At 40.3% G+C, this 27886-nt stretch overlaps 2 protein-coding genes, 1 long non-coding RNA gene and 1 other non-coding gene across 6 annotated transcripts in view; 3 read left to right on the forward strand and 1 right to left on the reverse strand.

Moving 5' to 3' along the window:
- The window catches only part of EFCAB7 (EF-hand calcium binding domain 7), a 66447-nt gene extending 54149 nt beyond the window's left edge, over positions 1-12298 (forward strand). For both annotated transcript variants that reach the window (XM_070405273.1, XM_070405274.1), the window contains 3 exons: positions 3217-3426; positions 11037-11144; positions 12080-12298. In XM_070405273.1, the coding sequence (XP_070261374.1) occupies positions 3217-3426; positions 11037-11144; positions 12080-12154 (393 nt within the window). In that variant the 3' untranslated portion in view covers positions 12155-12298. The remainder of the gene's footprint in view (positions 1-3216; positions 3427-11036; positions 11145-12079) is intronic.
- LOC139003430 (uncharacterized) overlaps positions 1-27886 on the reverse strand; it is a 92988-nt gene that overhangs the window by 48840 nt on the left and 16262 nt on the right. The window contains exon 3 of one of the 2 annotated variants that reach the window (XR_011470245.1): positions 17007-17401. The exons of the other annotated variant lie outside the window; for it this stretch is intronic. This is a non-coding gene — a long non-coding RNA (uncharacterized lncRNA). Of the gene's footprint in view, positions 1-17006; positions 17402-27886 lie in introns of those variants that run through there. 2 annotated transcript variants of the gene reach the window in all.
- On the forward strand, positions 10125-10253 carry LOC139004766 (small nucleolar RNA SNORA11). The gene has a single exon (XR_011470583.1). It is a non-coding gene; the product is annotated as a small nucleolar RNA SNORA11 (small nucleolar RNA).
- Positions 12585-16131, forward strand: LOC139003429 (RNA ligase 1-like). The gene is made up of 2 exons (XM_070405276.1): positions 12585-12894; positions 15515-16131. The coding sequence occupies exons 1-2, from the start codon at positions 12585-12587 to the stop codon at positions 16129-16131; spliced, it is 927 nt and encodes a 308-aa protein (XP_070261377.1).

Consider the following 27886-nt stretch of genomic DNA (forward strand, 5'->3'; position numbering starts at 1 on the left):
TGTTTGTGTGAACTAATATAAATTCAAAGTAAACATCATTACATAAAAGGGTACGGTCTTTTTTTTTTTTTTTTTTAGTTTTATTCATTTCAAACGGGCCGGATCCGGCCCGCGGGCTGTAGTTTGCCCACGGCTGGCCTAGAACATGATTACCTGCTATGTATGACCTGCCCAGTCAAGAATTTGTGATCTGTGTGGCTGGTTACTTTTAGTCACTGAGCTTGTCAGGCCTACCATGTGGCCCCTGAGTTTGTCAGGTTTATTTCATAGCCCCTTTTTCGTTTATAGTATAGTAATATATTAAATGTATTTTTATAGTATTTCTAAAGTGCTTTTATAGTATTTCTCATATAATACTTTTAAAGTATTTCCATAATATCTGTAATATAGTATATTAGTAGCTACAGAACTTCTTTTACTTTGAGTCTTCTGGCTTGTTGTATGCTTCCTATATTAACTTGATAGGATAAAGAGAATAGGTGAATAAAAGATTAAGCCCATGAACAGGAAAAAATAATATAGTTATAGGGCAGCTTTTTTTTTTAAAGCAGATATGATTTTATTTTTAAAATCTTAGAGAACATATCTTCAACAAAGACCTTTTAAGATTTTTATTTTCTGTGAATCTTTAAATATTGACACTCTTTGGTGGAATAAAACAGATAACCAAGATTTGGAAATGGCAAAATAATACCAGAATCTGTTTAGTAATAAAAAAATAAAGCTTTAAAATTTCACAATCATTTTTGTAATTATTATAAATAATCCTTTTTCAGAATTCTACATTGTGAAATATTTTCACCACCCAATCACATATTAGGTAGTTGCACAACCCTTGGCAGAACATATCCTATTTAATCCCACTTTTTCAATGAAGAAACTAAGTGTTATAGAAATTGACTTCCCCAGGGCTTGTAGCTAGTAAATGGCAAAAGCATATTACAAACCAGGTCTTCTGCCTTCTAATTCAATGATTTTTAAAATTGTATTGTCTTTCTTTAAAAAAGGTAAGTTTGCCTGGCTAATATTTCCCAGTGGTTAGAGCATTGGCACACACACCAAAGGGTCACAGGTTTGATTCCAGTCAAGGGCATGTACCCTTTTGGGCTGCAGATTCAATTCCTGGCCCTGGTCTGGGCACATGCAGGAGGCAACCAGTTGTGTGTCTCTCTCACATCGATGTTTCTCTCTCTTTCCCTCTCTTTCTCTCTCTCTCTCTCTGTCTCTCTCTCTCTCTCCTTTCCCCTCCCTCCCTCTTTCCCTCCCTTCCTCCCTCCCTCCCTCCTTTCCTTCCACTCTTTCTAAAAAATCAATGGAAAAAATATCCTCGGGTGGTGAAGATTAACAACAAAAAAAGATAAATTTATTATTGGTGAAGGTCAGAATCATTAAGATATATATTTTTAATTTTAGTAAAAATGTGTGTCAATGCTCAACTAACTTCAGGCTTTTATCTTTTGTCCCCCAAATAAAAAGATGACCATCAGTATGTATAAATTTACTTACTTATTCAATAATTATTTTTTGGATGCCTATATGTGATAAACCTCTAATAAACAGGCACTGAGAATACAATGATGAATAAAATAGTCAAAATTTCTTTCCTCGAGGAGAATAATTAATTAAATACAAAAAAAAATCATTTCAAAAGTGGTTTGAAAAAAATAAGCTAGAGGTCAAAGTAAAGAACAGGAGGGGAATGAAGGAGATTGGGAAATAAGAGCAGCTCTCTCTGCAGAGGTAACTCTTAAACTTTAACCTGAGGGAGAAGGAGGAGGTACCCATGTAAAAAGATGCGAAAGAATCTTCCAAGCAGAGAGAACATTACATATAGGGGAAGGGGGGGGAGCAAAAGTAGGTTTGCAGTTGTTCATATGGAAAATAATACAATCCTATCTAATAAAAGTGTAATATGCAAATTAACCATCACTCCATCACAAAGATGGCGGCGCCCATAGCCACAAGATGGTGGTGCCCAATCCCCTCGCTGTGGCGACAAGGCAAGCATTCTGCCCCAGCTGCGGAGAGCCTCTGGGCAGTGGGCGTGGAGCGGCCAACCTCTACAGAGAGCAGAGAACCATGGGGAGTGGGCCTAAGCCATCAGGGCCCCCTGATTGGAGAGGGCTCCCCTGAGGGCTCCCAGATTGGAGAGGGTGCAGGTCGGACTGAGGGATCAACCACCACCCCCCCCCCCCCGTGCACAAATTTCATGCACCTGGCCGCTAGTAATTAATAAATAATAATACAAGGATAAACTCTTGTCTCACAACTGTAAACCTACTTTGTCCCACCCTGTATTAAGGCTGTAACATAGGAATGAGCTTCAGTTGTTATAGAGCAGTGATGGCGAACCTTTTGAGCTTGGCGTGTCAGCATTTTGAAAAACCCTAACTTAACTCTGGTGCCGTGTCACATATAGAAATTTTTTGATATTTGCAACCATAGTAAAACAAAGACTTATATTTTTGATATTTATTTTATATATTTAAATGCCATTTAACAAAGAAAAATCAACCAAAAAAATGAGTTCGCGTGTCACCTCTGACACACGTGTCATAGGTTCGCCATCACTGTTATAGAGCCTGAAAGATCAGAGTAGCTGGAATATAGGGAGGCAGAAGACTGGGTTGGATGGAGAGGCAAAGGCAACTTGTGGGCTGTGGTAAAGACGGAAAGGTAAACATTAGAAAAATCCATTTCCAAAAGCACCAAACATTTTTAGGCCTTGGATTTTAAAGGTGCTTTTACACTAACTTTGAACTGTTGGTTTGTTTTTATACATTTAGTTCTTTTCAGTACTCTTTATCCACCTCTTAAGTTTCATTTGTAAACATAATTCCTTTAGAGCCCTTTGATGAGTTATTTCTATGCCCTTAAAGTTAGAAAAGGGTATTAAATAGGTAATATGACACAAGTTAGCTTTAAAACAAATGGAAGCATGGTACAATGGTTTAAGGAAGTGTTACTGATTTGCTAGAGGTTATAGTTTTCTTTCCTTTTCTGTGAATATTATCATTAATATGCTAACCCCAAATCAGAATTTTATGTTTTTTTATCACTAAATTTATAGCACTAAACTTTTCTTCTAAAACTGTATCAGAGGGACAAGCTAGGAAGTGTAGTGTATCTTAAATCATATGATAAACTTATTAATAATAAATTTATTTAAATTCTGTCAGAAGGCTAAAATAAGGTTTGCTTTTTCTTTTATATCAGGCATGCCCATTTGTCATCGATATCTATGCAGACAAATGCAAGCCAAGAATTAAAGCTGTCCATATGGAGCCATGCAGTGGGCAACTTGAGAAGGCCATTTGCAAATCTGTCCTTAACAAAGGCGATGCCAAAGTAATGGATGGTTATGAAAATATTATTGTACATACTCATAAGCGTGACGCCTGGATATCTTCTGTTATTGAAAACAAGGTATCATTTATGAAATGGTTCTCATAACTGCAATGTTTACTAATATTTTCCATCTTCTTTCTTACTTTATTTTTGCACAGTAATTAAATGTCCCATTACATTAATAATATTTATAACTAGAGGCCTGGTGTATGAAATTCGTGCGTGAGTAGGGTCCCTAGGCCTGGCCAGTGATCAGGGCCGATTGGGGCCTTCCGGCTGCTGGCCAGGGCCTTCCTTCATTCTGCACTGCCCCCTGCTGGTCAGCACATGTCATAGCGAGCAATCAAACTCCCAGTCTCCTGGTTGAACTCCCGCAGGGACAACTTGCATATTAGGCTTCTATATATATAAAAAGCCTGTGGCCATAACGCCGTAACGACCAAAGACTGGTCACCAGGAGATGCATGGAGCACCTCTTGGTCCCGCGGCCCACAGGCTCCTATCGCAGCAAGGCAGGTGGTGGGCAGGCTGGGCTGCACGGCAAAGAGGGCATGGGGGATGGGCGCCGGGTGAGTGGGGGCGGGGAGCGTGGCGCAGGTCCTCAGGTGACTAGCAGAGGTGTTTCTGCCGCCGGGGGAGGGGCGGGGGCGCATGTGGCTGGTGGCAGGGGGAGGCAGCATGCGGGGGAAGGGTGTGAGCTGGGAGAGGGATTGAGGCAGAAGGTAAAAGCTGTTACTAAGGGAAAGAGCCAAACAGTTCAGAGCAGCCAATGGCTCAGGCACTCAACACTGGGAAGAGAGGAATGGGGATCAGCCAGGCACAAATGAACTCGTGAGGCCCACAATGGCGGTGGCAGCGGCGGAGTCTGGGGTCCCCCCAGCACGCGCAGCTGGTTTGGGGTACCGCTGGTGGGCGCAGCAGGTCTAGGGTCCCGCTGGTGGATGCGCTGGAGGGAGTCTGGGGTCCCGCCCACGATGGCGCAGTGGAGGGAGTCTGAGTCCCACGCGATTTTGTGCACTGGGCCTCTAGTTTATATATAAATTATCATGCAAATTGTCCCCACAGGAGTTCGACCGGGAGACCGATTGCTCGCTATGACGTGCGCTGACCACCAGGGGGCAGTGCAGAATGAAGGAAGGCCCCGGCCAGTGGCCAGCAGCTGGGGAAGGGAGGCCCTGGCTGGCAGCCAGAAGGCCCCGATTGACCCTGATTGTCAGCCAGGCCTAGAAACCCTACCCGTGTATGAATTTCGTGCACCAGGCCTCTAGTATTTAAATAAAAGCTCTCTTTTATTAAGGCATCACACAGACTACAAAATGAGAAAACTGACTGACAGAGATCAGAGGATCTGTCTGAATTTTAAAAGGAAAATTAAGCATGGTGGTTTGTCCATCTATCACAGCAAAAATGTTATTTTAGCAAAGTAATGGAGACAGTGACCTTGTTTCCATGCAAAGCCCAGAGTAAATGACTTTGTACATTCAGTCAGCTCCACTAACAGTAACAACTACAGAAAGTTGGAAAATATATTCAGCAAGCTTCTTGAAGCTGGATGATCTGTCTTATATATAAACAGTGTATTTGGTTTGGAAGTATTACCTGTATTATGGATGCAATGACAAAGCAGAAGCAGTTTTCTTTTCAATTCATCTTGATGTCAACCTTTTCAATTGACATTTTTTTTTTGGCTTTGAATAAAGTTTTATTTCTTTTTTTTTGTCTTTTATTTATTTATTTATTTATTTATTTTTATTGCTTGAAGTATTACAAAGAGTATTACATATGTCTCCTTTCCCTCCCCCGCCTTGACATTCCCCCGGCCTCCCCGACCCCCCAGTGGCTTGTGTCCATTGGTTATGCTTATATGCATGCATACAAGTCCTTTAGTTGATCTCTTACCCACCTCGTCCCACCCCCAAACCCTCCCTGGCCTTCCCACTGTAGTTTGACAATCTGTTTGATGCTGCTCTGCCTGTGTATCTATTTTTGTTCATCAGTTTATAATGGTCTTTATTATCCATAAATGAGTGAGATCATGTGGTATTTTTAATGTATATTTTACAATATCAATAATAGATTAGAATAATAGTATGTGTGTATAAATTAAAATACATGTACATTTTAGATATATACTCAAAATTTTGTTATTAATATTTTTTAACTAAATAATTTTGAGCATTTTATTATTAATATATATTTTTTTACTTTAAATATTTTTTAATTTTTCAATTACAGTTGACATACAATACTACATTAGTTTCAGGTGTACAACCCAATAACTAGTCACCATATCAGTTATTAAGTTTTCACCCTGATAAATCTGGTACCCATCTGATACCATACATAGTTATTGCAATATTATTGACTATATTTCATATGCTATACTTTACATCCCTATGACTGTTCTGTAACTATCTATTTGTACTTCTTAATTCCTTCACCTTTTTCATCTATTCCCCTAACCCCTGCTCCAACCTTAAAGAAGACCTTTTAACATTTCTTGTAATACTGGTTTAGTGAAGCTGAACTCCTTTAGCTTTTTCTTGTCTGGGAAGCCCTCTATCTGTCCTTCCATTCTGAATGATAGCTTTGCTGGGTAGGGTAATTATGGTTGTAGGTCCTTGCTTTTCATCACTGAATATTTCTTACCAATCCCTTTGGGCTTGCAAAGTTTGTGTTGAGAAATTAGCTGACAGTCTTATAGGAGCTCCCTTGTGGGTGACTAACTGCCTTTCTCTTGCTGCTTTTAAGATTCTCTCTTTGTCTTTAACTTTTTGCATTTTAATTTATGTGTATTGGTGTGGGCCTCTTTGAGTTCTTCTTCTTTGAGACTCTCTGTGTTTCCTGGACTTATATGTCTATTTCCTTCAGCAGGCAAGGGATGTTTTTTGTCATTATTTTTTCACATAGGTTTTCAATTCCTTGCTCTCTTTGTTCTCCTTCTGGTACCCCCATGATCTGAATGTTGGTATGCTTGAAGTTGTCCCAGAGGCTCCTTATTCTATCCTCATTACTTTTGGATTCTTTTTTTCTGTTCTGATTGGGTGTTTTCTGCTTTCTTATCTTCCAAATCTCTGATTTGATCCTCTGCTTTATGTACTCCACTATTGAGCCCCTGTAATGTATTCTTCATTTCAGTTAATGTAATATTCATTTCTGACTGGTTCTTTTTTTATGTTATCTAGTTCCATTTTTATGTTTCCTATCTCTTTGTTGATGTTCTCCCTAGTTCATCTACTCTTCCCCTAAGTTCACTGAGAATTCTTATAACCAGTGTTTTTCATTCTGCAGCTGGTAGATTGCTTGTCTCCATTTTGTTTAGTTCTTTTTCTAGAGTTTTGTTCTGTTATTTTATTTGGGACATGTTTCTTTGTCTCCTCATTTTAGCAGCCTCCCTATGTTGGCTTCTACATATTAGATAGAGCTGGTACGTCTCTCAGGCTTGGTAAAATGACTTTATGTAGTAGGTATTCAGTAGTATCTAGTGGCACAGCTTCCCTCCCTGATCACCAGAGCTGGGCACTCCAAGTGTGCCCCCGGGGTATACCCTCCTGTTGTAGTTGAGCTTTGATTGCTGTTGGTCCATCAATTGGAGGGATTTACCCTTGACTAGCTGCAAGGACTGGTTGGAACCATAGTGAAGTATCATCTCTGCAGGGGCCCAACCCACAGAGCAGGACTTACTTCTGCAGGGTTCTGATACCCACTGAGTTTTCCTCTTGAGTATTTCCTCTTGTGGAGGTGGTTCTGGGGCCTCCTGGGAAGTGCAGGCCAAGGTCTACCACCACCTGTGTGCTGCCCGGGGCCATCAGGCATGAGCTACAAAGCGGTGTGAAGATGATTGCTACTTGTGCTGAGTTTGGAGGTGGTCATGAGTGGTCAAGCTGCCAAACAAGGCCGGTGGCTACAAGTGCCAGACCTGGGGCCACTTAGCAAGAGGTTTGTGGCACCCCAAGGCCAGATGCTGCTTCTTTGAGAGGTTTTTGGAGAGTTTAAAGCATGAGTCAAGATAGGCTGTTTGCATGGAAAAGCTACTGAAAACAGTTTGGGTGGGCCCACAAGTTAGGTGGGACTGGGTCTCATGGAATTCCTGGGCTGGGTGAACAATGTGGGCCAGGTTAAACTATAAAATATTGAGGGCGGGAGGGGGGGAGGAAAGGGCTGGGAAACAGCATGCAAAGAGAGGAGAATCCTGGCATCTTTTGAGGATGTGGAAAAGAACATTCTATTGGAGTGGAGGTTCTTGGAAAATAGTGTAAAGGCTTGAGATAATTGTTTTTCTCTTAAAATATTATTAAAGCAAATGTTTGGAGATTTATACAGATAGAGCATTATTTGGCTACAAAATAATTTATTTAGTTTGTTAATAAAAGTCTTCACTCAAACACAACTATTTTAAATAATAGATATCGTGTTTTGAAGCAATACAGACAAAGAATTTTGCTTAACTCTTTACACAAACATTGCAATATCAGAAATCCTATAGACTATCATTTTACCAAATTAAGAATATTCCACTGTCCATAACCTATTTTTATCACACCAGTTTTTTCTAGCTTTGGCCATCTTCCCTGCTACTATTGATATTGCAGGTCAAGAGAAAATATGCATAAATTCTTAAAGTCAAAGACACAGTTTTCTAGAAATTATAAATTTTCATAAACCCTTGCTCAATATGGCGGGGTTTTCTTTTCTTTTTTTTATTTTTAGGACTGTTGGTTTATTTTTTTTAGTTCCTGGTGATATTTTCATTATTTTTATGTCTGCCATAAATTTCTTAAAGGGTTTAAGATTTGGCTGAGTATTGAGTCAATGTGAGTAGTATACATTATGTAACCAACTCTCCTAGTCAAGTAAGGGCCACTAGAAAGTGTAAAATGGTCTCAGCTTTCAAGGATTTGTGGTCTAGTTGAAAAGACAAAATTAATACTCTTAAAAGAGACCTAAGAATAATTAAGTGTTAAATAATGCTGTACTAATGCTATGTGCAATAGTCTACTATATTTGTATCTCTTATAATTGATGTTTGGACTATAGAAGTTGGGAAGGATTTGTGATGAGGAGAAAAGGGGACTGTGATGTGGGATTTGAGCATGTGGTGTGGGATTTAAAGGATAACTAGGATTTAGATTTGCAGAGAGGCAGTCTTTAGAAGCAGGGGAAACAGTGTAAGGAGAAATGTGAGAAAGGGTTAATATGAAGTGTTGAGGAAAGAGTGAGACTATCTGCTTTGCAGAAACAGAGAACTTTCTTTGGAAGAGTATTAGGAAGATAAATACATAGGTAGAATGGGTCCAGATTATACGGGGTAGGACGAAGGTAGGTTACAGTTGTGAGTATGCAAAACACAGTTTATTTTTTGTATTATTATTTATTAACTAGTGGCCTGGTGCATGAAATTCATGCACGGGGGAGGGGGTGTTCCTCAGCCCGGCCTGCACCCTCTCCAATCTGGGACCCCTCAAAGGATGTTCTACTGCTGGTTTACAGGGATTGGGCTTACACCAGCAGTCAGACATCCCTCTTGCAATCTGGGACTGCTGGCTCCTAACCACTCACCTGCCTGACTGCCTGCCTGATTGCCCCTAACCACTCTGCCTGCCGGCCTGCTCGCCCCCAACTGCCCCCCCTCACCAGCCTGATACCCCTAACTGCCCCCCCCCCCCGCTGACCTGCTCGCCCCCCCTTCCCTCCCCACTGGCCTGCTTGCCCCCAACTGCCCCCCTGCTGGCCTGCTCACTCCAAACCTCCCCCTCCCCGCTATCCTGTTCGCCTCCAACTGACCTCCACTGATGGTCTGCTTGCCCCCAACTGGCCCCCCTGCTGGTCTGCTTACCCCCAATGGCCCTGCCCCCCACCAGCCTGATCACCCACAACTGCCCTCCCCTCTTGGCCTCTAACCGCCTCTACCTCAGCCCCACCACCATGGCTTTGTCCAGAAGAACATCTGGAAGGTCTCCTGAAAGGTCTCCTAGTCTAATTAGCATAGTACCCTTTTATTAGTATAGATAGAGGCCTGGTGCACGGGTGGGGGCTGGCTGGTTTGCCCTGAAAGGTGTCCCAGATCAGGGTGAGGGTTCCCTTGGGGTGTGGGGTGGCCTGGGCGAGGGGCCTGTGGTGGTTTGCAGGCTGGCCAAGCCCCCCAGTGGGGACCCTCACCCTATGGGGGTGTGGCCAGCCTGGGTGAGGGGCTGAGGGCTATTTGCAGGCTTGCCACAGCCCCTTCAGGGTGGGGGTCCCCACTAGGGTGCCTGGCCAGCCTGGGTGATGGGCTGAGGGATGTTTGCAGGCTGGCCACGGCCTGGGCAACCCAGGCTCCAGACCCACCTTGATCAGAGGCCACAGCGGCTGGAAGCAGGTATCTGGGATTTATTTATCTTCTATAATTGAAACTTTGTAGCCTTGAGCGGAGCCCACCGCTGGCCAGGGCAGGTGGGAAGCTTGGCTTCCTCCATTGCCAGGGGCAACCCAAGCCTCCTGTTTGCTCCAGCTCCATGGCCACCACCATCTTGGTTGGGTTTATTTGCATACTCGCTCCTGATTGGCTTGTGGGTGTGACTTGTGGGCATAGCAGAGGTATGGTCAATTTGCATGTTTCTCTTTTATTAGATAAGATTATTTTATTATTTTCCATACAAACAATGGTAACCCTACATTTGCCCCACTCTATATGTTACCTTGAAAAAGAGGTGAAGGAATTTGGATTTGATTAAATAAGCTAGATTCCCCAGCTAGTAAATTGCAATCTTCAAATGGATCATAAAGCCTTGGAAGGATGGGTGTGGAGAGAGCAGAGCACCTGAAGAATGGCTTCTCTGCATACAACACATCCAAGAGCAACTTGGGCTTACTCCTCACGGGTGGCAGAATACTATGGCCTTCCTGTGACATTGCGCCCTATACATAAAAATAAAATAAAATAAAATAAAATAAAATAAAATAAAATAAAATAATAAATAAATAAAAAAGCCTTGGAAGGTGATTCTGAAAATCCATCATGTTTTCCTTTCTGTCCTCTATGTTTTATTGGGATTACAAGGGTAGAAGGGAGTCACTACCTTACCCCACTTCCTCTGCTCTGCTATAACTTATCATTTCTCAACCCTCTACATCCTTTTCCCTCAAGGAAAATTAAACTTCCTTCACTGAAATGAAGTCATAATACTTTAGAGTTCACAGTGTGTGAGCACTTAACATATATTTACACAGTTACTTTTCACAACAACCCAATGGGGTAAATACTATCCCCATTTTACACACAAGGAAACTGAAGCACAGGAATGTTAATTTGCAAAAGGCCACACAGGTAAGTAGCAGAGGGACTGAGAAGTGAATCTGGGTTGTCTGTTACACTACCCCTCTGTAGCCATTAGGAAGTGATTGCAGTTCTATAGCAGGAAATACTTTGACTTGCATTTCTCTCACTTCTCAGCTCCATTCTGCTGTTTCTTACTTCCTATCCATCCTAGAGGCCATCATCTATTACCTCAAGTATCATTTCTTCCATAAGGTATTCCTTGATACCCCAGTCTCAGCTAATGTTTCTGTATTTCTATAATGTTTTCTGTGTTTCTATAGAACCCTATGAATACCTCTATCACAAGACTTACACAATGCCTTATAATTACCGTTTTATTTATCTGCTTTATTAAAGACAGAACTAACAACTTATCAAATCTTTTTTATAGTCAGATAATAAAGTGATTATTCACATCAACAATGAACTAAGTAAAAACTGCATAAACAACAGAGGACTCAACATATTTGCAGTAGAAGTTGCACCCAAATCTACAATGGTAATGCATTGTTTTCTAACTAAAGCTTTCTGTTTTGTCAATTGGAAAAAAAATTTTTTGCTATAATGCTATGAATAAATGTATATATAAAATGAAGTGGAGAGTTATTTTAAGTCTGGTATTTGTATTAGTATCATCTTATACTAGGAGATAGGAGACTTGGTTCTAATTACTTACCCTTTCTGTTCCAGTCTATTTAAGTGTAAAATTAATATATCACCAGCTCCAGGTACTTCACAAAGTTAATGTAAAGATAAAATGATGTACATGAAAGCACTTTTGAACATCATATACAAATACAAAGCAGTATTAATAGTATTAGGAATTTTGATAATCCACAATACTTTTATGTATATTATTTAGATTTTCCAAGGTAACCTGAAAGAGAAAATGCTTCTGAGTTTTAGGTAACCAGCTAAGTCAAATCAGGAACAGGTGGGTTCCAGTGTTAGCAGAGCTCTGGATTTCTGATTTAGCCAGGAGTTCAAAGGCAGGGACAGATCAGTAGATGCTGAAACTAGTCTAAAGAAGGGAGACAGGGAAAAGCTTTCTATTTTTACCCTTTCTTTCTCCATACTCTCTGTGAAATCCTAGAACATTCTAGAACAGGATAAAGGAAGGAGATTTTTTTCAGTTATCCCAGTGAGGATTTTATAAAATGTTGTAGGTAATGAGGAAAGGATATTTACTCCCCTTTCCACCATCCTTCTTTATCTACCTTCACAAACACCAATTCTATTCAAGTAGAATTTAGTCTGTCTTATTCTGTTAGACATCAGATTATAGACTGCAGGTCTCTGCTAAGGATAAATATTATAGAATTTTATAAGTACAGGGATATTTTTTACATAGAGTCTAGAAATGTCCTATTGAAAAATTAGTGCAAAATATCAATATGTAAAAGGAAAGTAAAAGCTCTCTATTTTTATACGCAGGTTTGTCAACATGTAATGCCTCTGGATGAACGACAAGAATGGATATATAATTGTGTATATTCCCTTATATCTTAAATACCATTTCTAGGAAATAATTCTACACAAGACTATCAGACAAAGAAGAATTATTTCAGGTTTAGTAAGGTATCTGTTGATCAATTAAATCTATTCAATTTAACTAATATACATAAATAATCTAATTTGTATGTATTTACATTTCCTCCTATATTATATACTTTATTATTAAAATATAAATAACTTTTAAATGTGTGGCTTTATTTAATGGTAAATCTGGGCACATTTTATATATGAATAGTAAATAAAACTAAAATTATAGGTGAGCTTTTAAAATGTAATAGTCGGACGCTCAGTATAGGTGGTCAAGGCTGCAGCCGCTGGGCGTGAGGAGTGTGTGGCGTGAGCACGATTGCTGCCTCCTCTGCCTGCAGGAACCCGTCGCTGATCCGAGGCACGCTTCCCACTCGCATTGCTCGTTGTGCCCACCATGAGGTGCCTGGGCTCCGTGCAGCGGAAAATGCCCTGTGTGTTTGTGACCGAGGTGAAAGAGGAGCCCTCCACCAAAAGGGAACATCAGACATTTAAAGTTTTGGCAACTGAAACTGTAAGTCACAAGGCATTAGATGCAGATATATACAGTGCAATTCCAACAGAAAAAGTGGATGGAACATGTTGTTACGTTACTACCTACAAAGGTCAGCCATATCTGTGGGCTCGATTAGATAGAAAACCTAACACTCTAGCTGAAAAAAGATTTAAAAATTTTCTACATTCAAAACAAAACTCAAAAGAATTTTTTAAAATTAATAAATCTTTATTTTTCAGATTATTATAGATGTTCCTCTTTTTTCCCCCCATATCTCCCGTCCACCCGGTTCCCATCCCACCCCATGTCCTTACCCCCTGCCATTGTCCTCATCCATAGGTGTAAGATTTTTGTCCAATCTCTTCCCGCGCCCCCCCAACACCCGCTTCCCCCCAAGAGTTGTCAGTCCACTCCCTTTCTATGCCTCTGCTTCTATTATATTCACCAGTTTATTCTGACTTAATTTTTAGGTTCACTTGTTGATAGGTATTTATTTGTTGTCACTTTGTTGTTCATAATTTTTATCTTTACCTTTTTCTTCTTCTTCCTCTTCTTTTTTTCTTTTTTTATTAATTAAATCTTTATTGTTCAAATTATTACATTTGTTCCTCTTTTTCCCCCCATAACTCCCCTCCACCCAGTTCCCACCCCATCCTCCTCCCTCACTCCCCACCCACTGTCCTCATCCATAGGTGCACGATTTTTGTCCAGTCTCTTCCCGCATCTCCCTCACCTCTTCCCCCCCCCCAAGAATAGTCAGTCCACTCCCTTTCTATGCCTCTGATTCTATTATAATCACCAGTTCATTCTGTTCATCAGATTATTCACTTGATTTTCAGATTCACTTGTCGATAGATGTGTATTTGTTGTTCATAATTTTTATTTTTACCTTTTTCTTCTTCTTCCTCTTCTTAAAGGATACCTTTCAGCATTTCATATAATACTGGTTTGGTGGTGATGAACTCCTTTAGCTTTTTCTTATCTGTGAAGCTCTTTATCTGACCTTCAATTCTGAATGATAGCTTTGCTGGATAAAGTAATCTTGGTTGTAGATTCTTGGCATTCATCACTTTGAATATTTCTTGCCACTCCCTCCTGGCCTGCAGAGTTTCTGTTGAGAAGTCAGCTGACAGTCGTATGGGTACTCCCTTGTAGGTAACTGACTTTCTTTCTCTTGCTGCTTTTAAGATTCTCTCTTTATCTTTTGCTCTTGGCATTTTAATTATGATGTGTCTTGGTGTGGTCCTTTTTGGATTCCTTTTGTTTGGGGTTCTCTGTGCTTCCTGGACTTGTGAGTCTATTTCTTTCACCAGGTAGGGGAAGTTTTCTGCCATTATTTCTTCAAATAGGTTTTCAATATCTTGCTCTCTCTCTTCTTCTGGCACCCCTATAATTCGGATGTTCTACGCTTGAAGCTGTCCCAGAGGCTCCTTACACTATCTTCGTATTTTTGGATTCTTTTTTCATTTTGCTTTTCCGGTTGGGTGTTTTTTGCTTCTTCGTATTTCAAATCGTTGACTTGATTCTTGCGATCCTCTAGTCTGCTGTTGGGAGTCTGTATAATATTCTTTATTTCAGTCAGTGTATGCTTAATTTCTAGTTGGTCCTTTATCACAACCTTGAGGGTCTCATTAGATTTCTTGTAGGTCTCATTAAGTTTATCGGCAGTTTCTAGAAAATTCTTGAAAGACCTTAAGAGTGTGGTTTTGAACTCTATATCCAATAGTTTGCTTTCCTCCATTTCTGTCATTTGTGTCCTTTTTCTTTGTCTCCGCATTTTTTATGCTTCCCTGTGTTGATAAAATGGTTTTCTGTGCTAAGTGTCCTTTAGGGCCCAGTGGTTCAGCCTCCCCAATTACCTGAGGAGGACACTCTTGGTGCACCCCCTTGTGGTCTTTGTGCACAGTCTTGTTGTAGTGAAGCCTTGATTGTTGTAGGTATCACTGGGAGGAATTGACCTCCAGGCCAATTAATTGGCTGTGAAAATCAGCTGTGACTTGCTTCAGTGGGGCTTTGGTGCTCACTGAGTCTGTTTCTTGAGTGTGTCCCTTATGGATGTGAGGAGTTGAAATCTGGTATCTGACCAGGGGTACCCTGGCTCCTGAATCTCCAAGTCAACCACTGTGTGGGTCCAGGAGCTACAGTGATATTAACAGATTTCTCCTCTTTGTTTGGAATTTGGAAGTTTTGGAGCTCTCTGACACAGCTGCAGTTTGTTGGGATAGGCTGCAAAAACGCAGGTGGTTCCTTGCGCCACTGGCACAACTTGGGTGGGGATGTAAATTGAGTGGGGCGGGGTCTCAGAGAATCACCAGGGCGGAGCAAACAGCAATGGTTGTCGTCAGCGTCTCTGTGACTCCTCATGTCTCTGCGACTCCAACTCCGTGTCTCTGTGTCCCTGAGTCCCGCGCCCCCGGCAACAATGATCCCTGCAAGCAGCTCTGGGAGAAAGCCACCCTCGCTTTCCGACCCGCTGTAAGACAGTTTCTCCCAGTAGGAGCCTGGGACCTCAGAATCTCGCCTTAAACGAGCTCAGTGCGTTCGAGAGCTTGTCTCCCCTTCCCATTGAAAAAAAAACCGTGCATCCAGGTGCAGCCTGCCTCGCGCGCGCCTTTGTACCTCTGTTCTTGGCGCCTCTGCACCTCCTACTCAGTCTCAATGCACTTCTTTCTTTCCTTCTAGTTGTAGAACTTCCACTCGGCCAGTTTTCCCGTGGTTCTGGATGATAGCTGTTTTGTCTTATAGTTGTAATCTCAGTGTTGTTGTGGGAGGCAGCACACACAGGTTTATACCTTACGCCGCCATCTTGGTTCCCCCCTCAAAAGAATTTATTTGGAATGTTGAGGAGGACTTCAAACCTGTTCCAGAGTGCTGGATACCAGTGAAGGAAATTGAACAATTAAATGGAAATCCAATGCCTGATGAAAATGGACACATTCCTGGGTGGGTACCAGTGGAGAAAAACAACAAGCAGTATTGCTGGCATTCCTCTGTAGTTAATTATGAATTTGAAATAGCCCTGGTACTGAAGCCTCATCCTGATGATTCTGGTCTTTTGGAAATTACTGCAGTGCCACTATCAGACCTCTTAGAACAGACGCTGGAGCTAATAGGAACAAATAGTAATGGAAACCCCTATGGGTTAGGAAGCAAGAAGCATCTGTTACAACTTCTTATACCACATGGAGCATTTCAAATAAGAAATCTACCTCCCTTGAAGCACAGTGATCTGTTGTCCTGGTTTGAAGGTTGCAGAGAGGGTAAAATTGAAGGAATAGTATGGCATTGCAATGATGGCTCTTTAATCAAGGTCCATCGCCATCATCTTGGTTTATGCTGGCCAATTCCAGATACTTACATGAATTCAAAACCGGTTATTATTAACATGAACTTGAACGAACATGACTATGCTTTTGATACTGTCTATTTAATCATTTTTCAAAAATAGATCGTCAGAAATTTAGTAGGCTCAAAGATATAATACTCCATGAATAGACTGGAAATGTAATTTAAAACCAGCTTTATTGTTGTTATATTTGAATCTTGAATATTCTGCCATGTGTAAAAGGTGAAAATACCTCAAGGTTCCTATTTATTGTTCAGTGTCTAATGGAGAAATAAGTCTTCTAGCATTTGAAGAAATGAATTATCCAGTTGGAAATATCTAGTCAAAGTCTTTTTTTTTAAAATATATTTTATTGATTTTTTTACAGAGTGGAAGGGAGAGAGATAGAGAGTCAGAAACATCGATGAGAGAGAAACATCGATCAGCTGCCTCCTGCACATCTCCCACTGGGGATGTGCCCGCAACCCAGGTACATGCCCTTGACCGGAATCGAACCTGGGACCTTTCAGTCCGCAGGCCGACACTCTATCCACTGAGCCAAACCGGTTTTGGCCAAAGTCTTATTTAGAATCAGCAAATGAATTTTAACCTCTGGATTTAAAAATGTAAGTAATAGTAAGCTCCCCAGCTTGTACAAAGGGTTGGATTCTGTCCACTATAACTGAGTAGTAATTTAAAGATAACAATGAAACCAACAAGTTTAGATCATTTACTTTCAAAATTAAATACTTTAAGCTGAGTTTAATTTAATCTTGCTTGACATTTAACAATATTGTACACACACACACACACACACACACACACACATATATACAAGTTATAAATACATATAAAATGTAAGAACTATGACACATATATAAATAGGTAAAAATATAAAACCCCAATTTTAAGTGTTAAAATTGTTATTCTCATATTTAAAAACTTAAAACATTATGAATGTACAGAAGTTCACTATAGCTCATTGCCTACTTGATAGTCATAACTTACTTTAAAAATCTTCAAATATATACTTTTCTAATGTGTTAAAAATTTCATACAATTTATTTACTAAAATTTCAAATTCAGGTAAAGGTACAGGGTATCGGAAAGGATATCATGTAGGTCAGAGACTTGTAAATAGTTAAATAAAAACTGTAATTATAGCTGGCCCTTAATAAGTGGGGAAATTGACAGGACTTCCCTCTTCGTCTTCAACTGTTCAGAAGCAGCAACAGGACTAATTAATTCAACTCCAAATTGTTCAGAAAGTTTTTTTAACTACCCTTCTAAAAGAATTTTTTTCACTTCTTCTTTGTAGTTATACTTCAGATCTTCGATTTCTTCAAAAAATGACAGATCAACATTTTCCAGTTCTTCAGCTTTTTATTTCCTCCTAATAGAAACATATCATCCTTAAAAGACATCAATAAGTATATAATACACTTCTTAGGTTTAAACTAAAGAGATTTAATTATAAAGGAGCACCAAAGTAACCTGAATAGCAAATATAAAGATTGAAGTATTAAGATTTTGTTAATAAGATTTTATTGTGCAGTATAAGTAACTAACTTGTTAAATGCCACATCAAATGACCTGTTCTGTAAGTTATGTCCTAGTCTTTGACTAAAATTTATTAGCTCTTAAATGAGAGGGGGATTTCATCTTTCTCCAAAAGCATACTCTCAGATACTCAGTGAGGCAAGCAAAAAGACATGGCTATTCACAGCATTAAGGTTGTTTTGGTTAATATTCTTTAGCTTAGGCTTCATTTATATTTTCTTTACAAATATGTAATTTGTAATGAATAATGGTCAATTTCTTATAAATATATTTATAATCAGGGAAATTCTAGGGCTTCTTGCCTGGCTAAGAGCTATACATCTGGTGAAGAGGCAATTTGAGCTTTAGAATAGCCAATAATCACTAGTTAACTTTTTTATCATGTTCTTTTCTATTTAAAGATTCTTGAAAGACATAAAGCATAGCAAATATCTTTTTTAAAGGAGGGGAACTATTTCTAAAAAGATTTTCAAAAGGAAATAAAAGACAGTTTGCAATGTGACCAAAAACTTAAGAAAATATTAAAATGAGCTCTATATTTGTGACAATTAAAAAGTAAATTTACTCTTAATCCTAAAAATAAAATAAAATAAAATAAAAAGTAATAGTCGCCCAGCCAGTGTGACTCAGTGGTTGAGCATCAACCTATGACCCAGGAGGTCACTGTTCGATTCCCGGTCAGGACATGTGCCCAGTTTGTGGGCTCCGTCCCCAATGTGGGGGGTGTAGGAGGCAGCTGAATGATGATTCTCTCTCATCATTGATGTTTGTATCTCTGTCTCCCCCTTCCTCTCTGAAATCAACAAAATATTTTTTTAAAAAGTAACACTCAATGAATTCTACAAAATCCTAAAAGAAAATGTAAATGGGCCAGCTGCAGCAAGTGCCCTATGTGATCTCTTTGGCTTTTCCATGCTCTGTCCAGGGAACTCTTGGGTCCGGAGCTCCTATCTGCGCCTGTGTGGTCGCTGGCATGTGGCTGTGGAAGGACCAGGGGATTTTTTGGGTTCCTTCTTCCTGCTGCTGCTGCTGCTGCTGCTGCTGCTGTTGCTGCAATGCCTGCCTCTTCACTGGTAGCCTCTATGTCCTGCTCTGTATCTTTAGCTTTGAACCTGTGCCTCCCCCAGGGCCCTGCAGGTGCTCAGCCTGGGACCACATTCCACCATTACCAAAAAAATATCTAGGTTCCAAACCTCTCCTGTGTCCTAGGTCCTATCCCTACCTGTCTCCTTAGTGTTTGCATTAAAGCTCCCTAAGAGTGAGTCTTATCTACAAACGCCCCCTCTATGTTGGCTTTTTCATGTTGTATTTACACATTATAGACTTCTTATCTTTAAGAAACCTCTCATTCCCTTTCTCCCTCTGTCCTTATATCTCTTGTCCACATTTGCCATGCCCATTTTCTTGTCCATCTTTCTTTCCATTCTCTCCAGTTAATTCAACTACTGCTATTCCCCCACAGACCCCGATAACTTCCTTGTCATCAAGTCCAGTGGATATCTTAAAGCCCTCTCTCCAATATTAGACATTGCTATCTTTCTATCTTCAGATTTTCTTCCTACCTGTGACCTTTCCTTTTCAGACTTCTTTCTAACCATACTTCTGTACCTTCTCCCAGTTTCCACATTCTCTCTCATCTCAGACCCTTTGGATGGAATGTTTCCTTCTTGCCTATAGAATAATTTTTCCCTCCCACTTCCCTCTTCTTGCTTCAGGTCCCAGAAAATGTCACCTTTCCCAAGAATTCTTTCCCTATTACTGTGCCCATCAAGACTACTTTGATGGCCCTAACACTTTGTGCTTATTCTTTGTTGTCATACTCACCATTCTATCCTGTAGTTACTATTTATCTGTACTCTTCACTAGGCTGAGAGCAGGGACAGTTATAATTCCAGCATATGCCATAGAAACCATATGGATATGCAAGAAATATTTGTTGGACAGTTGAATAAAGTGGGCAGAAATTTAAAATAAACTTATATGCGGCATGAATTTTTCCTAATTCTTAGGGCTGTTTGTAAACTTAAAAAAATAGCAACATTAAAAAGGTCTCATTACTATTTAATCCCATTTATGCAGACTTTGTTTTTTATGTCATTAATTAACAAGTTGAAATAACTAAAATAAAATGAAATAAAAATTTAATTTTAAGATAATTATCTAACATGCAGTTTTAAATGGGAGAGGAATAGACTACATGAGAAGTAATTCCTTCCTACTTTAAAATTCTATAGTTGTACTATTTCAAAACTGAATTAGTGTTAAGTATCAAATACTATCACACGCAATTCTTAAATTACTATATTTAATGATTTAGTTGATTTTCCTTTACCATACTTCTGTACCTTTAGATATTGTAGTAGACCTGCTTTGCTTTGTTTTTTAAGCCAATGGCCTTCTTTTAGGTCTATTTTTAGTGTAGGTTAAATATGAAGCAGAAACTTAATACACCACACTAGTCCTATTTTTAATATAATCCAGGAAAATGGAAATGTATTTCTGATTTTGGCCACCAGAGGGTGAGCATATTATTTTATTATTCATTAGGGAGGGAGGGAGGAGAGGAAGAGACTGATAGATAATATTTCTCAGCACTGCATTAAGTTTTTATGACTTTTAAGATGGCTTTGTTGAAATATATTGTATACTATGGATATATCCATGTACAGGCATGTACACACATTCTTATTAGAGAATATATAAAGATTATTTCTAACTTGTAAGTGGATGCTAAGTCTTCTTCTCTTAAAAGGGCATTGACTTTCTTTTTTTCTTTTTTTTATTGTCTAAAGTTTTACATATTAGTATGTCTCCTTTTTCCCCATTTGACCCCGCTCCCCCCAGCCATTCCCACCCTAGGCAAGCCCCCACCACCCCAGTGTCTGTGTCCATTGGTTATGCTAATATGCATACATAGAAGTCCTTGGGTTGCTCTCTAACCCCCCTCCCCTGCCATTTGTCTCTGAATCTATTCTTTTTTTTTTTTTTTTTTCGCTTAAAGTATTACAAAGGGTATTACATAAGTGTCCTTTTTCCCCCCCGCCCTTGACAAACCCCTACCCTCCCTTACCCCCCAGTGTCTTATGTCCATTAGTTATGCTTATATGCATGCATACAAGTCCTTCGGTTGATCTCTTACTCCCCTCCCTCCTGCCCCCCAACTCTCTCTGGCCTTCCCACTGCAGTTTGACAATCAGTTTGAGGCAGCTCTGCCTCTGTATCTATTATTGTTCAAAAGTTTGTAATGGTCTTTATTATCCATGAATGAGTGAGATCATGTGGTATTTTTCCTTCATTGACTGGCTTGTTTCACTTAGCATAATGCTCTCCAGTTCCATCCATGATGTTGCAAATGGTAGGAGTTCCTTCTTTTTAACAGCAGCATAGTATTCCATCGTGTAGATGTACCACAGTTTTCTAATCCATTCATCTACTGATGGGCACTTAGGCTGTTTCCAGATCTTAGCTATGGTGAATTGTGCTGCTATGAACATCTGGTTACATATATCCTTTCTGATAGGTGTTTCTGGTTTCTTGGGATATATTCCTAGTAGTGGGATCACAGGGTCAAATGGGAGTTCCATTTCCAATTTTTTGAGGAACCTCCATACTGCCTTCCATAGTGGCTGCACCAGTCTGCATTCCCACCAGCAGTGCACAAGTGTTCCTTTTTCTCCACATCCTCTCCAGCACTTGTCGTTTGTTGATTTGTTGATGATGGCCATTCTGACAGGTGTGAGATGGTACCTCATTGTTGTTTTGATTTGCATCTCTTGGATGATTAGTGACTTTGAGCATGTTTTCATATGTCTCTTGGCTTTCTGAATGTCCTCTTTTGAAAGGTGTCTATTTAGATCCTTTGCCCATTTTTTGATTGGATTGTTTATCTTCTTTTTGTTAAGTTGTATGAGTTCCCTATAAATTTTGGAGATTAAGCCCTTATCAGATATGACGTTGGCAAATATGTTTTCCCAAGAGGTGGGTTTTCTTGTTGTTTTGTTGATGGTTTCTTTTGCTGTGCAGAAGCTTTTTATTTTGATGTAGTCCCATTTGTTCAGTTTCTCTTTAGTTTCAACTGCCCTAGGAGCTGTATCAGTGAAGAAATTGTTTTGGCATAAGTCTGAGATTTTGTTGCCTTTGTATTCTTCTAGAATTTTTATGGTTTCCTGTCGTACATTTAAGTCCTTTATCCATTTTGAGTTTATTCTTGTGTATGGTGTAAGTTGGTGGTCTAGTTTCATTTTCTTGCATATATCTGTCCAATTTTCCCAACACCATTTATTGAAGAGACTATCTTGGCTCCATTGTATGTTCATGCCTCCTTTGTCAAAAATTAATTGAGCATATTGGTTCGGGCTAATTTCTGGACTCTCTATTCTATTCCACTGGTCTATATGTCTGTTCTTGTGCCAGTACCAGGCAGTTTTGAGAACAGTGGCTTTGTAATACAGTTTGATATCTGGCATTGAGATCCCACCTACTTTGTTCTTTCTCAGGATCGCTGCAGCTATTCGGGGTCTTTTTTTATTCCAGATGAATTTTTGGAGAGTTCGTTCTAGATCTTTGAAGAAGGCCATTGGTATTTTAATGGGAAGTGCGTTGAATTTATAGATTGCTTTGGGTAGTATGGACATTTTAATGATGTTGATTCTACCAATCCAAGAACATGGTATGTTCTTCCATCTGTTTATGTCTTCCTCTATCTCTTTTTTCAACGTCCTGTAGTTTTCTGAGTAGAGGTCTTTAACCTCTTTAGTTAAGTTTATTCCTAGGTATCTTAATTTTTTTGGTGCGATGGTAAATGGGATTGTTTTTCTAATCTCTCTTTCTGAAAGTTCACTATTGGTGTATAGAAATGCCTCAGATTTCTTGGGGTTAATTTTGTATCCTGCTACATTGCCAAATTCATGTATTAAGTCTAGTAGCTTTTTGATGGAGTCTCTAGGGTTTTGTATGTATAATATCATGTCATCTGCAAATAAGGACAGTTTTACTTCCTCTTTTCCAATTTGGATGCCTTTTATTTCTTCTTCTTGCCTAATTGCAATGGCTAATACTTCCAGTACTATGTTGAACAGGAGTGGTGAGAGTGGGCATCCCTGCCTTGTTCCTGTTCTTAGGGGAAATGGTGTTAGTTTTTGACCATTGAGTATGATGTTGGCTGTGGGCTTGTCATATATGGCTTTTATTATGTTGAGGTATGATCCTTCTATTCCCACCTTTCTGAGAGTTTTTATCAAAAATGGGTGTTGGATTTTGTCGAATGCTTTTTCTGCATCAATTGATATGACCATGTGGTTTTTTTCTTTCAATTTGTTTATGTGATGTATCACATTTATTGATTTACGGATGTTGTACCATCCTTGCATCTCTGGGATAAATCCTACTTGGTCATGGTGTATGATCCTTCTGATGTACTGCTGGATCCGATTTGCTAAGATTTTGTTGAGGATTTTGGCATCTATGTTCATGAGGGATATTGGCCTGTAATTCTCTTTCATTGTGATGTCTTTACCTGGTTTTGGTATTAGGGTGATGCTGGCTTCATAGAATGAGCTTGGAAGTGTTCCTTCCTCTTGAATTTTTTGTAGTAGTCTGAGGAGGGTAGGTTTTAGTTCTTCCTTGAATGTTTGGTAGAACTCCCCTGTGAAGCCGTCTGGCCCTGGGCTTTTGTTTGCTGGAAGCTTTCTGATGACTGCTTCAATTTCTTCCATAGTTATTGGCCTATTGAGGTTTTTAGATTCTTCCTGATTGAGTTTTGGAATGTTGTATTTTTCTAGGAATTTGTCCATTTCCTCCAGGTTGTCTAGTTTGTTGGAGTAGAGTTGCCCGTAGTATTGTTTAACAATCATTTGTATTTCTGTGGGGTCTGTTGTTATTTCGCCTCTATCATTTCTGATTTGGTTTATTTGGGACCTTTCTCTTTGCTTCTTGGTGAGCCTGGCGAGGGGTTTGTCAATCTTGTTTATCCTTTCAAAGAACCAGCTCTTGGTTTCATTGATTTTCTGTATTGTTTTTTTGGTCTCTATGTCATTGATTTCTGCTCTAATCTTTATTATCTCCTTCCTTCTGCTCACTCTGGGGTTTTCTTGTTGCTCTCTTTCTAATTCTTTGAGTTGTAGAGTTAGATGATTAACTACCATTTTTTCTTGTTTTTTGAGATAGGCCTGTAGAGCTATAAACTTCCCTCTCAGGACTGCTTTCATTGTGTCCCAGAGGTTTTGGATTGTTGTGTTTTCATTGTCATTAGTGTCCAGGATGTTTTTAATTTCTTCTTTGATGTCATCGGTAACCCAATCAATATTTAATAACATGCTATTCAGCTTCCAAGTGTTTGAGTATTTTGGGTTGTTTTTATTGTAGTTTATTTCTAACATTATGCCATCGTGGTCTGAGAAGATGCTTTTTATGATCTCAATCTTCTTGAATTTGTGGAGACTTTGCTTGTGACCCAATATGTGGTCTATTTTTGAATATGTCCCATGAGCACCTGAGAGGAATGTATATTCTGCAGCTGTGGGGTGTAGTGTTCTGAAGATGTCAATTAAGTCCATCTGATCTAGTGAGTCATTTAGGATTGCTGTTTCTTTGCTGATTGTTTGTCTAGCGGATTTATCCAGTGATGTCAGTGGTGTATTAAAGTCCCCTACTATGATTGTGTTATTGTCGATATCTCCCCTGATATCTTCCAGAAGTTTTCTTATGTATGTGGGTGCTCCTGCATTGGGTGCATATATGTTTACCAGGGTTATATCTTCTTGTTGTATTGATCCCTTTAGTATTATGAAGTGGCCTTCCTTATCTCTGGTTATGGCCTTCACTTTGAGATGTATTTTGTCAGATATAAGTATTGCTACCCCAGCTTTCTTTTCCTTTCCATTTGCATGAAATATATTTTTCCATCCCTTCACTTTCAGTCTGTGTGAGTCCTTTCCAATGAGGTGGGTCTCTTGTAGACAGCAGATGTATGGGTCATGTTTTTTTATCCATTCAGCCACTCGATGTCTTTTATTTGGAGCATTTAGTCCATTTACATTTAAAGTTATTATTGAAAGGTACTTGTTTGTAGCCATTTCTTTTTTTTGTGTGTGTGTGGCTGTTTTCTTTCTGAGCTTGATATTTCTTCTTTTACACCAGTCCCTTTAGCATTTCTTGCATGGCTGGCTTGGTGGTGATAAACTCCCTTAGCCCTTTTTTGTCTGTGAAGCTTCTTATTTCCCCTTCAATTTTGAATGATAGCCTTGCTGGATAGAGTATTCTTGGATTCAGTCCTTTGCTTTGCATCACTTTGTAGATTTCCGTCCATTCTTTTCTGGCCTGATGTGTTTCTGTTGAGAAATCATTTGATAATCTAATGGGAGATCCCTTGTATGTTACTTTCCGCCTCTCTCTTGCAGCCTGTAAGATTCTCTCTTTATCCTGAACATTTGCCATGGTAATTATGATGTGTCTTGGTGTGGGTCTTTTCGGGTTCACCTTGTTTGGGACTCTCTGGGCTTGTGTGACTTTTTTCTTCCCCACCTCAGGGAAGTTTTCTGATATTATTTCTTCGAATAGGTTTTCTAATCCATGTTCATCTTTCTGTTGTTCTGGCACCCCTATTATTCGTATGTTGCTTCGTTTCATGTTGTCCCAAAGTTCCCTTAGGCTCTCCTCCTGTCTTTTAATTTTTTTCTCCATTTGCAGTACAGTTTGAGTGTGTTTTGCTTCCTTGTCTTCTAATTCACTGATTCGGTCCTCCGCTTCTCCCAGTCTACTGTTGATACTTTCAATGGTGTTTTTTATTGCAGCTATGTCGCTCTTCATTTCTTCTTGGGACTTACTTAAGTTGTTGATTTTTTCATCTGTTTCTTCTAGCTTCTTGCATACGTAGTTGAGTTTTTCATCTGTTTCTTCTTGCTTCTTGAACATCCGGTGCATGTACTCTAGGAACCTTATTCTGAATTCTTTTTCCGTCATGTTGCATATCTCTGTCTCACTTAGCTGCTTTTCTGGCGAGTCCTCCTTTTCTTTCCTTTGGGGGTTTCTTTGTCTACCCATGTTTGATCTCACTGACATTACTAGTTGTTGAATCGTTCAGTGGCTGGACCCTGGGTGGCAGTGGCTGCTCCCTGGGTGGCAGTGGCTCCTCGGTCTGTGGTTGCTCCTTGGGCGGTTGTGGTAGCAGCGGCTCCTCTGTTGATAGCAGGGCCTCTGATGGGTGCTGTTCACAGTTGTGGTGGCTCTTCTGGCTGGTGGAGGGAGGCTTCAGACGCAGCAACTGTTCCCCAGGCAGAGCATGTGGTGATCAGGAGGCCGCTGTTGCTTGAATCTTTCCGTGGAGGGGTGCAGGTCTCCCCTTGGCTCTTGCAGTCGCGCTGTTTGCGAATCGTTGCCTCCGGGTTAGTAGCCGCCGGGTTAGTAGCCGATCTCTGGATGCCGGTAAACGCTGCCTGAGATGGCGCGGTCTCGCTGCTGCGCTGGCGCCCAGAGGGAGGTTTCAGCCTCAATCTCTAACCATCCGCATTTTTTAGGAGTTTTCTGTCTTTCCTGGCTGCAGACTGTCTCTCAGCTGAACCTCCCCAGCTTGATCGGGCTGATTGTTACCCGTTTCAGCTGCTCGCCCCTATCTGGTCCGGGACAAAGCACCAGCACGTCCGTCTAAGCCTCCGCCATTTTCTCCCCCCTCTCTGAATCTATTCTTGTTCATTCAATTATGTTGATCATTATATCCCACATATGGGTGAGATCATGTGATATGACTTTCACTTTGTTAAAATTAAAAAATAGAGACTAGGCTTGAAAATTCCCTGAGCAGACAAAACCAGTTTAGTCATACAAATAAGCCTTAATGTAGGTTATTTGCAAGACTACCTTGACTTGGGTCATTTTTTGCTTATGCCTCTGGGAGTCATAAGCAAAACTTGAACTGTTTCCCAAGGTTGATAGGAAGTAGCCACTGAAAATTCTAATATAACCAACCACTATGAAAAATAAACAGTCCCTGCTTTCTCACTATATAAACTGCTTTATAACAATACTAGTGGCCCGGTGCATGAAATTCATGCACGGAGGTGGGGGGCCCTCAGCCCAGCTTGCACCCTCTCCAATCTGGGACCCCTTGGGGGATGTCCTAAACTGCTGGTTTAGGAAATCCCTCTCCCAATCTGGGACCACTGGCTCCTAACCACTCACCTGCCTGCCTGATCACCTCTAACTGCCTCTGCCTGCCTGCCTGATTGCCCCTAATCCCTCTGCCTGCCTGCCTGATCACCCCTAACCTGTCTGCTTTCCTGTCTGATCGCCCCTAAATGATCCGCAGCTCCCTCGGCAGTCAGTGCTGGGTCACCACAGCAACCCAGCACTGACTGCAGGACTGACTTCCGGTGTTCTGTCGAGCCTTTGGTTGGTCGTTACAGACCCTAGGTTTTTATATATTAGGGTGCCCTTGAGCCTCACTCCATGTTTTGGTTTGAGTGCAAAGTGCTTTTTTTTGTGAGTGAACAATAAATTTTTACTAGTTGCTACTTCAGTGATTTGTTGTTTTTACTTCTGTTATATCTGAACCTTTGATAACTTCATCATGAAATTATAAGCACAAGAGCATATAGAAATGTAACTGAGGGGTCCGGGCTGCCTGTCACTACTGTAGCCAATTAAGCAGAAACAGGATTGAATCATATATGAACATTTATTAATATTCCAATAATGCCAGCATTATGGGAGAGCAGAAGATCATCCACAAAGATCTTCTCTGCCTCTCCCCATAAACCAGTGGCTTATATTGGGTAGGAGGACAAATATTACATGGGAAAGTAAGAATTACAGGCATGGGAAAGTAGGCACGGTATAATCTATAATCATTACAGGTTACAGGTAATGTGGGCTGGTGGGGTTGCGGAAGGAGGGTGCCCCCAGGCGCTCCAGGACCAGATTACAGTCAACAGAGGGCGGGTGCCTAGGCACCTCTGGAACCAGATTACCAGCAATAAGGGCTGTGTGTTGCAAAGGGTGGGTGACTCCGGGACTAGATTGGTCAGCTACCAGGTTGTAAATCTTTCTATAATGATAGGCAGTTCTCGGGAAAGGAGGATGGCTGCATTCCGATGTTAGTTTCCATGTCCCAGGGCATACAGCTCTCAGCCAGGTTAGAATGCACTTTCTCTAATCAGAAAGGAACCATCACGGTTAACAGAGCATGATGAATATTATAATTGTAGCTAGTCCCTAATATTCTATTTCTGCCCCTAATAGAAATAGCCCTGCTAGCTTTACAGAGGATTATAAAGCTTACCTTTCTACTCAGCCTAGGGGAAAAAGAACAATGTAATTATTTGAG

The sequence above is a fragment of the Myotis yumanensis genome, unplaced genomic scaffold, assembly GCF_028538775.1.
Source record: "Myotis yumanensis isolate MYYU_CA2020_CCGP unplaced genomic scaffold, mMyoYum1.0.hap1 SCAF_2, whole genome shotgun sequence".
NCBI classification, from domain to species: Eukaryota; Metazoa; Chordata; class Mammalia; order Chiroptera; family Vespertilionidae; genus Myotis; species Myotis yumanensis.

Coding starts and splice junctions, on each gene's coding strand:
- LOC139003429 (XM_070405276.1), top strand. CDS start 12,585: ATGAGGTGCCTGGGCTCCGTGCAGCGGAAAATGCCCTGTGTGTTTGTG. Junction 12,895..15,514: donor ACAAAACTCAAAAGAATTTT/TTAAAATTAATA, acceptor CAAAAGAATTTA/TTTGGAATGTTGAGGAGGAC.